At 45.2% G+C, this 14,176-nt stretch overlaps 3 protein-coding genes across 5 annotated transcripts in view; 2 read left to right on the forward strand and 1 right to left on the reverse strand.

Moving 5' to 3' along the window:
- NF1 (neurofibromin 1) overlaps nt 1-14,176 on the reverse strand; it is a 79,861-nt gene that overhangs the window by 30,340 nt on the left and 35,345 nt on the right. For all 3 annotated transcript variants that reach the window (XM_027660129.1, XM_027660128.1, XM_027660130.1), the window contains 3 exons: nt 13,898-14,044; nt 13,263-13,409; nt 12,805-12,915 (listed from right to left, as the gene is read on the reverse strand). In XM_027660129.1, coding sequence (XP_027515930.1) covers nt 12,805-12,915; nt 13,263-13,409; nt 13,898-14,044 — 405 coding nt within the window. The remainder of the gene's footprint in view (nt 1-12,804; nt 12,916-13,262; nt 13,410-13,897; nt 14,045-14,176) is intronic.
- EVI2B (ecotropic viral integration site 2B) lies at nt 1,393-3,897 on the forward strand. Its single transcript, XM_027660133.1, has 2 exons — nt 1,393-1,484; nt 2,714-3,897. The coding sequence occupies exon 2, from the start codon at nt 2,745-2,747 to the stop codon at nt 3,537-3,539; it is 795 nt and encodes a 264-aa protein (XP_027515934.1). The 5' UTR covers nt 1,393-1,484; nt 2,714-2,744; the 3' UTR covers nt 3,540-3,897.
- OMG (oligodendrocyte myelin glycoprotein) lies at nt 5,531-9,508 on the forward strand. Its single transcript, XM_027660132.1, has 2 exons — nt 5,531-5,838; nt 6,570-9,508. Exon 2 carries the CDS (start codon nt 6,576-6,578, stop codon nt 7,863-7,865), a length of 1,290 nt encoding a protein of 429 aa, XP_027515933.1. The 5' UTR covers nt 5,531-5,838; nt 6,570-6,575; the 3' UTR covers nt 7,866-9,508.

Genomic DNA, 14,176 nt, shown 5'->3' on the forward strand with positions numbered 1-14,176 from the left:
TGAAGGACTTCACATGTTTAGCCTAGAACTGGGAGTCATTAGAAAATAAGTTCATTGGACATGGGAAGAAAAAACATCCATAGGGCAAAGTCCCACAAATCTCCCCTAAATCACAAATTCAGACCCAAGAGCTCCAAGAGAGGAGTCCAGCACACAAGTGCAATGGGAGGGCACAGGATTATGTCAGGCAACTCCAAAACATGAGGAGAAAGTCCAGGAGAAGAATAAGGGGACAGAGACAGATCAGTGATGACAACCCAGGACCCAGAGGAGACAAAGAGAACATCCCACAAGGGTGACAAAGAGCTGAAGGGCAGGGCTGGGGATGCTGCACTGCAGCCACAGGTGGCAACAGCAGAGGCTGTGCAAGGACTAAAAAAAGACTGAGACAGCCAATGTGAGAATCTGCCCTGGAGTAAAACTGCTCCCATCCAGGAAGGCAAGAGAACTGACCCAGGAGAACGGATCCATACGGGGCAGCCAAGAACACAGGAACAGCCAGGGCAGACAGGGGGGATGGGGATGAGACAAAGGAATCAGACAGGAAACACTGAGTTACAGTGTGGGCATGGGATCAGGATGTGTGTTTGCTGCAGGAACAGGGACAGCCTCAAAAAGAGAAGCAGTGCAATCAGAAGGGAGGTACAACAGGAAAGGCAGGAGGAGATGAAGAAGCTGTGGAGCAATCTGTCAGCAGCCACTGGAGGAAAACACTTGCAAAATGCCATGAGGACATATTTGGTGTGGGCTTCTTTTCACCAGGCAGCCTTTCCAGGCAAAAATGGTCAAGGAGACAAAAGAAAGTAGTTCAAGTTACACTCCACGGTGTGGACAACAAGGAGTGGGAAGCAGCTTCTCAGAGCACAGCCCCCCATTAATGATTGCAGCAGGTACCAACATGGTCCAGGCAGAAAACTAACAGTGAGGGACAGGCCGAGCATGAATCTGGAGTTCATCTGCCTCTAAATGCAACCACACAAGTGAGGATGTGTAAGCAGCCAGCACCCCATGATCAGACAGTGTTCCATGACTCACTGCCCAAGGCTGGCTTTCCACTAATAATCCCGAGGGCACCAAACCCACCACTGAAACTACATCAGTGATTCCAATCCAGCCCAAATTTGCATGGGGTTTGACTCACACAGAAGAAACTGTAACTATTTTCTACAAAGACAGGCAAACGAGTATTTATGAATTTCCACATACGTGTCTCTCACGTGGCCAAAGCCACTGACACATCCTGCAGCAGTCCAGAGCAGCAGAGCAGAGTGGTTTGCTCGTGGCACACGCGATCTCTGCGATAAGACCCTGCGAGCTCCCGACGCTTCCTGCAGCGAGGGTTGGCCAACTTCCTCTCAGCTGCACCAGCCTCAGCATGAAAGGGGCCATTTTAAGCAGCTCAGCTCTGAGCACACTCTCTGTCCTCCTGAGGCTTCAAACAACAGAGTAAGACGATGCTTGCTTGAGAGAAGATAAATGTACAGGTAAGGATCGACTTCCACAGGGAAAAGCTCACTGTTTGTATTATTTGGGTTGAAATGGAGCTGCACCGTGTTCAGCACCGTGCACATCCCAGCTCCGGGGTGTGTGCAGAGCTTTTGTTGAATGTCTGTATCGTAAAAGCATGAGGGTTTCAAATATGTTGTTTGGGGATGTTACTATGAATTACCATGAAGTCTACATGTAACTATTATTTGTCTCTCTTTTGAAAAGAGGTGAGCAGAATAAAAATTCAATTGAACCATTTTAACCTGTAACAAACCTGACAGAGTTCAGATCCTGATGTTCTCAAGATGCATTAACTACTCATGTGTGTTTACACTGCTGCATCTAAAATTCAATTTTGCATATTTGTAAACCCATAAAGACTCATGCATATTCATTTCCAAGAAATAGCTTCACAGGACTAGCACTAGTGTAGCTAATGAATTAGCTCAAATTGCATGAAAGTAACTTCAGAAGGAAAAGTTCTGTTTAGGGGATGGATTTTATAGCATTTATTTCATAAGGAGATGTTCAGAGATGTGAACTCTAATCAGTACAAGAAAAAAAAAAATCTGTCTCATGCCAACAACTGAGCATTTGTACAATCTCCTCCACTGTCCTGTGCAGGAATTCATTTATAAAACAGTTTACCATTAGAATGCTGTTCCATCACAGCACCAGTACTTGGGAAACTTTTAAAATATTTTGCTATGCTGAAGAGATGTGAGAACAGGAAATAAAAGACCTGTGATTTAAGAGATCTGTGAAGAGCCTTTTTACTTTGGTCTCATCTTATATTCATCACAACAAACCATTTCTTCACTCCTGACAACACTGTGTGTCAACCCCACTGTCAGTGCTGCAGAGTGTGGTCCAGGGCCATGACCAGTTCCACGACTGACAAAGGTTATTTTGAAACCCTGTCAGGATTGCTCTGCTGATAACTTTTTCAGATAAGGTGAAACAAGAAAATAACAATCAAGACATTCTCTTCTGAAAAGTCACTTAATTACAATAATCAATAATGTTGAAAATCTGCTGTTATTTGTAAAGTCAGTGGCAAACCTGCTGATCATGCAGATGGGAATAGGTTTGAAATCTGAAACATTGGGTCAAGTGTTATTTCACTACAATGGTATTGATGTAAAACTGCCTGGAGGCAGCAAAGTGTAACCACACAACAAATGCATTTTTCAAGTCACCATGTTCTGTGTCTTCCCTGCATTAGGAGAGGACACATTTAAAGAGGCTGGAGGGAAATGGCCAGCAACCAGGTCATCCTGGTTCTCTTCTGTGGAGAAATCTGGAAGTCCCTTTCCACAGCAGCACCTGGACTCAGTTTAAACCCTTCTGGCCCAGCACTGGCTGTTACAACACCTCGGGTGCCCACAGGAGAGGAAGAGGCTGGCGATGGCAGCTGGGTAGCAGCACTGCTAATTGGCATCGTTCTGCTGGGTATGATATTGGCAATTCTGGTGATTCTCCTGTGGAAATGCTGCCTGAGGCCTGGGCCTGCTCTGGCCAATTCCCACTGGGCAGGTCGGTCTCCCTTCGCAGATGGAGACACTCCAGACCTCTTCCTGGACTCTGACCAGGATAACAAACGGTCATCAGTTTTATTCATGCTGCCTTGGAAACTGAAACAAGGCTCAAACTTACAGCAGGATCCCACTGGATCAGAGAACCCATCCCAGCACACTACCAGCAATGAGAATGGGCAGCTGCCTCCCCCGGCCGGAACAGCAGCTCCCAGCACAGACCCACCCCCTGCTCCCTCCTCAGAAACAGGGAATGCTGCAGGTGACTCCTGTCCTCACCCAGACACTCCACCTGAGTCTCACGACCTGCCACCTCCACCTGACTGGCTCCAGGAACCCCCCGAGGATCCCAGCTCGGATCCCAGCAAGCACTCGGCATTGCACTCGGGAGCAGAGGAACCACTGCCCCCACCACCTGAGCTCCTTCTTCAGGAGACTGGTGAACCACTGCCCCAGCCAGAACACCCTTTGGAGACTGCCAAAAGTCATTTACAGAATACTCCACATTCTTCCTAAACTAAGTATTTTTCAAACAAGTGAAAAAAAGAGAAGTTGATGCAGGCAAGAACAGTGAGGCCATGGCACAGGCATTTCCCCGGTGTTTCCCAACTTCAGCTTTCACAAGAGGGAACAACCTGCTTCTGCCCGAAGCAAATAATTTCCAAAGACAATACAAATTGTGCCCACTCGTTATCTGTAGCCGGAGATTCCCGAGGTGGGAGCCTCCAGAAGCCAGAGTGCACACTGCTGGCTGTGGCAGGATAGACAGATCCATGGAAGGCACACATGGAGATGCAGCTCCGAGACAGCCCAGCTTCAGAGGGACTCAGGGTTTCTGAGCAGGGTTTGCTCCACTGGGCTGTGTAAGTGAATGCAGGGAATTCCAGTTCATTTTAATAAAGCTTTCTAATTCAAAGATGGTTTGGTCACTCAAAGCCCAACTGAGTATTTGCTTAGATACAGAGCTTCGAATTCAAAACAAAGCCTAAACCATCTGCCATCCCTGGAAGTTTTCAAGGCCAGGTTGGATGGGGTTTGGAGGAACCCCATGGTTTGGAAGGTGTCCCTGCCCATGGCAGGGGGTGGAACCAGATGAGCTCTAAGATCCCTTCCAACCCAAACCATCCTGGGATTCTGGCATTTATATAAAGGCCTGTTTTCTGCCTGTCACAGGGTAACAACCTGGTACCTGTGGATTACAGGTACCAACCAGATCCTCCCAACAGCCAGTGGTTGCTCTTTACCACCAGGAATGAGATTTCCTTTAGGTCAAATATAAGCAGAGAGCTGACTGGTGTAAAAGCTCCAGTCCCTTCCCACTACAGCCTGGTAAAGCAGAGAACAGTATAAGGGAACAGTTAATATCATGGTCACTAAAAAGCTCAAATCACTCCAAACACCTGAAGAACAACTACAAAAAGGCTTTCTTGTTCCTAGAGCCTTTGGATTGTTGTGCATAAATGGGAAAGTTTGCAGCACACTCAGGCAGGTGATAAGCAGAACCAGTTGTGCACATTCACTGATTTCTTCCTCTGAAGCAGTACTTTCTGAAAGCTTTCAATTATTAATACAGATTTAAAAAATTCATTTAATGTTTCATGGATACCAGATCCCTTTGAACTCAAGGTGTCCAAGTGCTACTCCGGGCCTTGAGTACCAGCAAAGCTCACCCCCCTAACACCAGCCTTTGCTAAGCTAATTTTTGGGTGGGTGGGAAGAAGCAGAGTGGTCTCAGAAGTAAATTAATGCTTTTTTTTTTTAACCTGTGTTGAATATCCATATTTATAGAAACAAGTTGCTAGATGCTGAAGTTAACTTTCCATGACAGCTCTGCAAAATGGCACAGAGTTTGGAGTTTTGAGTTTGCTTGAGGAGGGAATGGATTTGTGGATGTAGCACAGGGCACAGGTTTACACACAATAAACTTCAAAATCTTTAAACTACCACCAATAAAGAGAGCAGTACATTATGCAAGTGCAACTCCTGGCTGCTGTGCATATAATGGCCATAGGAAAATATATTTTAAATTTTTTCTTACAGTTTACATAAGCTGTATGACTGGGTATGCCTAAAGAATAGCATAACAACTATACTAAGATTAAGGCTCATTATAACCTGTTAGAATTTACAGTGTTATAAACTACAAACACTCTTACCATATTGCTTGAAGAAATTCAGACAGAGGTTTCCTGTAGGAATCTGTACAATCCTACAAGCTGAGCTACATTATACCTGACAATACGGTGACACCTGATCTGAGGAGTGGAAAAGGATTTTAAAATTATGAAAATATATTCTGGCACTGTAGCTTAAAAAAGCTTAAGATAGGAAGCCTAAATTAACATTAACCTCTATTACAGGAGGAGAGTTTAATCAAAGATAAAAAAGAACACAACTAACCTGACTTTTCACACAGAAACACTAAATGGAACAATCACAGCTCAGGCTCCAGCAGCCTCCAGACATCCCCCGGTGCCGCTCCTGCAGGCACTGCCGCGTGCCTGGAGCACGGACAGCCTGCACTGGAGCTGGGGAGCAGCTCTGTTTGGAGCACTCCCAGCCTGCTCTAGAGCTGTGGAGCAGTTCCCTGGCTGCTCCCAAAGCCCGGGCAGTTCCTGGATGTGCTCTGCTGTGCACCAGCCCCACGGCTCTGCAGTGCCGCGGATCAGGTGGTTGCGGAGCCGCGCAGGAACACGATGCAGCTGAGGAGACAAGCACAGCCCCCGGCAGCCTCTGGAGCTGCTCTCCAGAACAAGGCGACCTCTAAGCTCCCATCCATCACGGAAACGATGTGCTGATACTGCAGGAGACCACGGTAAGTTTGTGGCTTTTTGTTTTTAATCACAAAAACCTACTACGGAATCAGAGACGGAAACGGGAGCGGAATTAGGAGTTGCTGACAGATGCTTGCACCAGAAATTTGCTGCAGTGTCAGAGATTTCTTACTAACAGCAATTCGGGCTCTGGACATGTGTTACCAGCTTTGAGAATGTGATTAACACTGTGAGGAGGGGAAAAATACTAATGTGCATGTGAGCATGAACATGGAATTTGCGTTTCAAACTACATTCCTAAGATGTATTTTAACCAATTTACTTAAGCAAACAGCATCCCTGGATGGGGGGGACTGCTACACTACTGCAGAGATTTGTGAAGCAGATCCAGTTGACAGCCATTTTTTCATCCTCTATAAAAGAACACATTATTCCAAACATAATATAGGCTTGAAATCACTAAAAACAAGAAGCAGACATTGTATAACGTTTGGAAGAGACTTGCATTTTCGGAAGAAAGCCCTCATTTGAGCTGGAGGGGGAAAGGGAGATGAAAAAACAAGTCTCATTCTGCCAGACAACATGACAGGCTGAAGGGATGCTTTGTGAAGTCTCTCTTGAACAATTCTAAAAAGGACCGTGCCTCAAAGGGGGTTATTGATATTTTTACTTAATTTCTCCTGCAAGTGGCCATTGCCCAGACAACCCTTATACAGAGATAAAATGTATTATATGGGTTTAAAGGGTGTCATTTTGGTATATTTATTTCCAGGCAACAATGGAATACCAGATATCGAATACATCTACCTGTCTGCTGGTCCTTCTGGTTTTCCTACCCACTGGTTTGGGTATCTGTCCTTCTAGCTGTACATGCTCAGGAAACGACAGGAATGTGGACTGTTCAGGCAGAAACTTAACTGTACTGCCCCAGGGACTTCAGGACAACCTCACATATTTAAATCTGTCCTTTAACCAGTTTGTAGATCTCGATCATCAGCTAACGAGGTTCACCAATCTGAGGACCCTTGATATTTCAAATAATTGGCTCAAGAATGTTCCTGCTCATCTGCCTAAATCCTTATGGGAATTATATGCCACAAACAACAACATTAAAGTTCTTCAGAAACTTGATACAGCTTACCAGTGGAATCTTCGAGTGCTCGATGTTTCCAGGAATATGGTGGAAAGAGCTGTCCTGATCAACAACACACTGAGCAGTCTCAAGTTTCTCAATCTCAGCAGCAACAAACTTTGGACAGTTCCAACCAATATCCCCTACAACATAGAGACTGTGGATCTATCCAATAACTTCTTGTCCCAGATACTCCCAGGAACACTGGTGAGACTTCAGCACCTCACAAGCCTCTACCTGCACAACAACAAGTTCTCGTACATTCCTGACAAAGCTTTTGACCAGCTCCTTCAGCTGCAGGTGGTAACTCTGTACAACAACCCCTGGGCCTGCAGCGACAAACAGAACATCCCCTACGTGCTGCAGTGGGTGCAGGGCACAGCTGCCCGTGTCCTGGGGGCTCCCTGTGCCCACCAGGCCGGGCTCTGGGCCAGCGCCGCGCCCGCCTCGGCCGCGCCCACGGCCGGGGACTCCAGCCCCCCGACCAAGGGAGTGCAGGCAGCAGACAGAGCCACCTCTCCCGAGGCAGCCGAACCCACCCAAGTGACCAAAACGCACAAACAACTGAAAGCCAAGGAAGTCACTCCCCTGGCCACCCAGAGCCACCCGGTTCTGTTCCCCAGCACGGAGCAGCCCCTGCTCCGCCACCCCGACGGCCTGACCTGGAGGGACACAGGAGCCACACACACGATCCACGCCGTGGATCCAACCGAGGGCAACTCCACGGGATCATCCACCACTCCCATGACTTTAAGCATCACCAGTGGAATGCCAACAAACTACTCCAAGATGCCTCACAGCACAAGCACTACCTTAAGGAAAGAGGAGGCCGCGACGGGCGCTCCCAACACGCGCGTGCCCTCCCGAGCCAGCACCTGGGAGCTCTCCCTGGTTCCTGTGCTCCTGCTGCACGCAGTGACCGTGTTTGCTGACTGAGGGCTGGCACCCTGGGGAACTCACCGAGTGCACTCCTGTGACACACAGCTGGAGCTGAGACATCCAGTTAAAATAACGAATCGAAACACGAGAAATTCAGAGTTCTGACTCTGGTCTAAAGAAAATAACAGTTCTTAAAGAGGTGCACACTAATGTCCTGATACTAAGCTGCTACTTATTTTCATATGTCTTAATTGAGTACAACTAACCTATTCTTTTGTTTTTAAAAAATGTGCTTATTTTGTATTTAAATTTTTCATTTTACTTGCACAGAATAAACACATCAGAATTTTAAGTACTGATTTTATGTATGATTTTGTCATTGAACAACTGGAAAAAAACAGAAGGCCTGTATCATATCTGCATTGTCTTGCTTGACTTGCCAGTGAGCAATTCCTGTAATATAGCAGCACAGATGCTCTGTAAGTTATGACAACATGCAAAAGGAAGGGAAAAAATAAAGGAACTAAACTGAGCTGTTTCACTAATAAGAAGTTATTCCTGAGCAAAATTGCTAGCATGTGTATCTATGTTTGCTTCATATGTACTAGGATATTTTAAATATGAAGAACAACAGTCTTGAATTTAGGAATTAAATATGACAACGCCACGATATCTGCTAAGAGGGTGTAAACTGAGAAGGCAACATGGTCCAACTTCAGCATGGGAAAGTGGTAGGGGCCGGTATCCTTCTGCTCTGTCTCCACTTAGAGACTGCAGGCAAGTTATTGCTCTCTCCATAGCAAAAAAAACAAAAAAAAAAAAGAAAAAAAAAAGGAAAAAAAAAAGATGACAGTAGAGGAAAATGCCAGATGTTCAGTGCCATGACACGCTCCAACACCAGGGAGTTATCTACCCAAATTAACGACATGGAACTCCTTAACTTTACATCCAGTGACATCCTGAAGTGTTAATATATTCTGCTTAAAAGAGTATCTCAAATCAGCCAGAATGTAGCAAACTACTACCAGTAAAATGAAATATCAGCCAACTTCTAACACAAGTCATGTAACAAATCAATTAAGCAATTAGTTGGCGAGCTGTCATTGAAACAATCCTGACTCTTGTGGCTTCACAGAGAATTACTTCAGTCCCTGGCACTGAACTGCCCAACCCCTGCTTTCCAAGGGCGAGCATGGGTGCTCTTCTCCCTGCCATCTGCACCTCAGCCAGTAGAAATAGCTGCACGCATGGTCCTGGCCACTCTAGGAAAATTATTTAAATTATGGCAAAGGTACCTGATATACTACAGATGAAGTTTTGCAAACAGCATGAAATGAAAACAGAAGAACAAGTTAATTGAAAAAGTATTACTCACTTAATACTACAGATCTTATACAATGTTTTCCATTCATTCCAGGCCATTTAATTTCCAGTTATTGTAGCATGAAGGTGCTACAAAACCCAGAAAACCTCACAACTGAGACTGGAGTCCTCTACCTGTTTCTCCTAAGGTGTCAGTGGGGGCTGTAAACCATTTACAACTACTGGTATCAGAGAAATCACAACTTTCCAACTGTGAACAGTATTTCTATAACCGGAAATGTGTTTTAATTTCTAACAGTAAATGTTACACAATGGATTTGTACAGTTATTTCATTGGCATTTAAGTAAAAATAAAGTTATGTTTGTATTGAACTGAATTAGTGTCAGTGCTTCTTTTCAAATAAGCAGAGTAATACCACTGAATAGTTAATATTTTACTATACAAACCTGTTTCAAGCAGACATTTGGCTCCCTCTTCATGTCTCATGGGGGAAAATTACAGTTAAATTATATTATTTTGATACTGATGTATCCCTAATGTTGTACAGTAATAAGTTGATGACATGATCATAACATTGGGACTATCCTTCCCTGTCCTACCCTTTAGAACTTGCAAATCCCTAGAATCTCCCTGCCTGCCACTCTCTCTGGGCAGTCCATGTGTTTGCTAAGTGCTGACTGACTGTAACACAGCCCCAACCTACTTATGGTGCTCAGAACTCAGTATTCCCAGAGCTCTCCCATTCATATGGCTTCATCCCACACAGTGGGAGCAGCTTGGCTTGCAGGCAGGACTGATCCCAGAACAAGGGCTGTGACTAAACTGCCTGATTTGAGGAAATGACATGAAATACTCCTCGTGTCTTTGCTGCAGAACCAACACAGGATGCCAAATTCCATTGCATTAAAAAAACCTCCACGGAACCGACTTTAAACACTCAGAATGCTTCACCCACAACGAGACCATTCAGTGAAGAGCAACAGGAAAACATTGTTTTCCAGAAGTTATTTGGGGCAAACTGCAAGCCCCCACCCTGAAGGACTTGCTACCCAGACTTCAGAGTCTTCAGCATGCTAATAAAACCTGGAAGTGGGAGCGGGACTGGGGGCTTTTCCATATCCTGTACAGGATTGGGAAGCTGGGACACAAACCTGCAGCTGGGGATGGAGTGAGCCCTGCCACGTGCCAGGCTGTGCTCCTGCCCAGACCCTGCCGGGGGCAAGCACCAGGGCTTCTCACTCAGCCTGCTTTCAATAAAGCAGACTGGAATTTAGGCTTGCCTGTATTTTTCTGGAATACGAATGAGCCGATAAGGGAGCTGGAGGAGGCAGGAGTGTGGCAGCCGAGCACTTGTTGCTGGGCAACTGTGCAGTCACACTGAGCTAAACCCAGGGCCTGGTTTGTAAACATGCTGCTCGCTCAGAGCACCAGAAATATCAAATAACCTGTTCTCAGTGAAATTATCTTCCAAAACAACCAGGTAGCATTTCAGGGCAATACTCAAAACACCCAGAAACGCTCCGGCACACCTTTAACAGCCCTGTGCTTGCTCTCCAAAGGGTAAAATTGCTGTGGGACTGATGTGCTCTGCAGCAATAACTCAGAGGTTTGTATTCCTATTAATTAGTTTGGGAGCAGCTTTAAAACCTAATGGCAGTAGTTCAGGATCAATATTTATTGATTTATGGATCATTTTAGTAAAAGGATAGGGCTTAAAAACAGAAGAGCACTGGCTCCAGGAGCCGGGCTGTTGCCCAGGAAACAAAATGTGAAGATAGATGACAGAAGGAATTAAATTTCACAGCACAAGAACGACATAAACTGATCCAGATATATCAGTAAAATGACTCAACAATGCCCTAGCAACAAGATCACAAACTACCAAAAAAAAAAAAAAAGGAAAAAACAACCCCCAAAAAACCCCAGCCTGCTGCAACCCCTCAAACAGGCAGCTCTAATCTAAAATCTAAACAGTTTTGCCACATTTCACACCTTAAAAACACAACATCTGGCTCAGAACCAGACAACAAACACCCCAAATAAGCCTCACTTAGCCACATCCCTATGACAAGAGAAGGTGCCAGAGCATCATCCCAGAGCAAAGCCTGTCCTGCTGGGTTTGACAAGAGGCCTCGCCAGGAGAACTGCACGGGCAGCTGCTCCAGGGAAATGGAACAAAATAGGGAATAAAAACATGGCAAGCAGAGAATTTTTTAAGAGAATTCCAAAGACTGCCTTCACTTCTAACTCTGTGTATGGAAGGCACTTAAACATTAGGGATATTGCTAAAAAAAAAAAAATTAAAGGGGGGGGAAAAGGCATCCAAACTTCTCTTGGGGACAGCCCCCTGTGTCAGCACACAAGCAGGTTCATGGACTGTTGTGTGGCTTTTGAAGACAGAAAATCAGGACAGAAGATAAGTGATGCTACTCATCTTGTGTTCTTCTACTCTGTCCAATGAGTCAAGGGCATTGAAAATGCAGAAAAGTTAAAGGAAGGCAATTTCCCCAGTCAAAGGAGGTTTGTAACTCAACCTACAGAGTAAAAAGCACTACTGAAAACAATGAAAAATTTAATAAAATTAAGGATCTACAATTTTCATTAATTGAAAAGCTACTACATGCCTGTTGAGCATTACTTTCATTAGAAATATGCAATTTGAAGAATTACTTGCTTCCAAGCAGGGGTTGATTATTTATTTAAACTGCTGGATACAAACAGAAGATGTTGTTAAGGAAGTGGCTTCCTCTGCTTCTTTCCGTGTTTTCACAGGAACTCCCAAGGCTCTGCAGAAGGTTCACCACTGATGACATCCCCCCTCATGACAATACTGCAACTGGCACCAGCAGTGCCACTATCACCACCAGCACCAGGAGCAGAGCAGCAGTGCCATGGAGCATCCTATGGACCAACACTGGCACCACCCTATGGATCAACACTGGCACCACCCTATGGACCAACACTGGCACCACCATCCAAAGCTCTTCCCACCTCATCCCAACAGGCAGCTCAGACAGGAGTCCCCAGGGACCACAACCACTCCTGTCAGGACACAGGAGTCAGCACAGCACAGCAGCAGTGAGGCACCACAGCCAGCACCCCCTGGCACACACACCAGCAACAGGAGCACCAGGAAGAGTTCACACATCAACATCTGCTTCTCTCATTACTTTTGTGCTGTTTCCACAGATCCCAATCATTTCAAAAAACTTAGACCATGATGGTCGAACTGAAGCAACATCACAGCCATGCTTGTGTGTGAAACTTCTAAGTACTTGTACTACTCCTTAAAATGAGATACAGGGATCACTTCAAGAAATTTATCCCATGCTTTAGCTTGTTACTCATTTAATACTTCAGAAAATGAAAATGATAAAATCACTGATAAAGGGTTAACAGCAATGTGGTGTAGTTGTAGTTTACTTGAGACAGGGAAAATTAATAAAGCGCATTTAAAATATTAGGTGTTTTTCCACAGGTATTCACACACTCCTGGGCTGAAAAACTATGATGGTTTTGATTTAGGAAACAACTCAAAAATACTGTCAGCAAATTTTAACAACTAAGCTATTTTCAGATTCTTGTCTGTTACAAAGTTGGTGTCTCTTATACACACTTGATACTTTTGATTTACAGGTTTCTTTCAGACTGGGAAGGTGAAAGGTTTCTTACCGCCGAGCGATGTAGTAGAAAACAGGATTGCCAACTTTGGATGTCCCAGCTTGGTAGAAAATATTTAACGTTTTCAGTGCTTTGAACTCCTCTTTTTCATGGACCTGATGCCTAAAAAGCAATAGATGGACATCAACTTTCACAACTACCTTTCAAAAAAGTAAAATAATAAAAAATAAAACCCAACCAAATCCTCTTTACTTTAACCTTTAAACAAAAATATTAAGTTCACATAATCTTAAGCCTTTGTTAAATCACAAGTGTTAATACCATCTCCAGTGCCCAGTTTAGTTTTTTTAATTAAAATCTACTCAGAAATATAAAAGCTTTACACAGACTCAGCTTTTTAAACTCCCCCTCAAAACAACAGCGGGAGCCTCAATAACTGCTCACAACCCCACATTATGGTAAAGTCCAGAAGCCCCCACTGCGTGTCCCCACCACCACACTCTCATTACCTCGTCATAAACTCTTCAAATTTGGAACTGGTGAGATTTAAACTGGACCAATGTGTATCTGCCACAGGTTTGTGCTCAGGAGGCCCCAGGTAGGCAAGAAGAGTGGCCATCTTGTCAAAAGGTCGTCGTCCAACAGCCTTGTGGTCCCTGTAAACAGCAGATTCCTTGTAAGAAAAGTGCTTTACTCAGCAATTCCTACTTTTTTTGCCCACCAACAGGCTGGAGCTGGCTGGATTTTCTTTTTTCAAAAAAAATAAAAAGAGTATTCAATGAAGACTGATATCCTTCTCAGTAATAATAACAACAGAAGCATAGGAGAGTATTTCCAAATATTAACAGCTTTAAACTGAGGAGGCTAAATTTAGACTGGATATTAGGAATAACTTCTTCCCTGTGAGAGTGGTGGGGTACTGGCACAGGTTTCCCAGAGAAGCCCTGGCTGCCCCATCCCTGGAAGTGTCCAAGGTCAGGTTGGACGGGGCTTGGAGCAACCTGGGACAGTGGAAGGTGTTCCCTGCCCATGGCACGGGGTGGAGTGAGATGGGCTCTAAGGTCTTTTCCAACCCAAACCAGTCCATGATTCTATGACACATTTCCCACCAGCAACTCCCCTCCTCCCCCCTCCAAAGCCTCACCTGTTGCTGGACAGGTACTGGCCAATCTTCTCCTGGTTGTTCCACAGCAGCCGGTGCAGGGCCAGGACGTTGCCGTCGCTGATGAAGGACAGGCTGTGGTTGACGGTGTCACTCGCTGGGCAGTCGGACGCGATGTCAAGGAAAAATCTGGAATTCACACCCAGGAACAGCCATCAGTGTGTGAGAGAAACCTCCCAAGGAGACTCCAGGTAAATGAAAGGGCTGTGAGGGCACTCTCAGCTCCCTCTGCACACCCCACACGCTCTGGGACTGTCCCCA

The sequence above is a fragment of the Corapipo altera genome, unplaced genomic scaffold, assembly GCF_003945725.1.
Source record: "Corapipo altera isolate COAL_440 unplaced genomic scaffold, ASM394572v1 271, whole genome shotgun sequence".
In the NCBI taxonomy this organism is placed as follows: Eukaryota; Metazoa; Chordata; class Aves; order Passeriformes; family Pipridae; genus Corapipo; species Corapipo altera.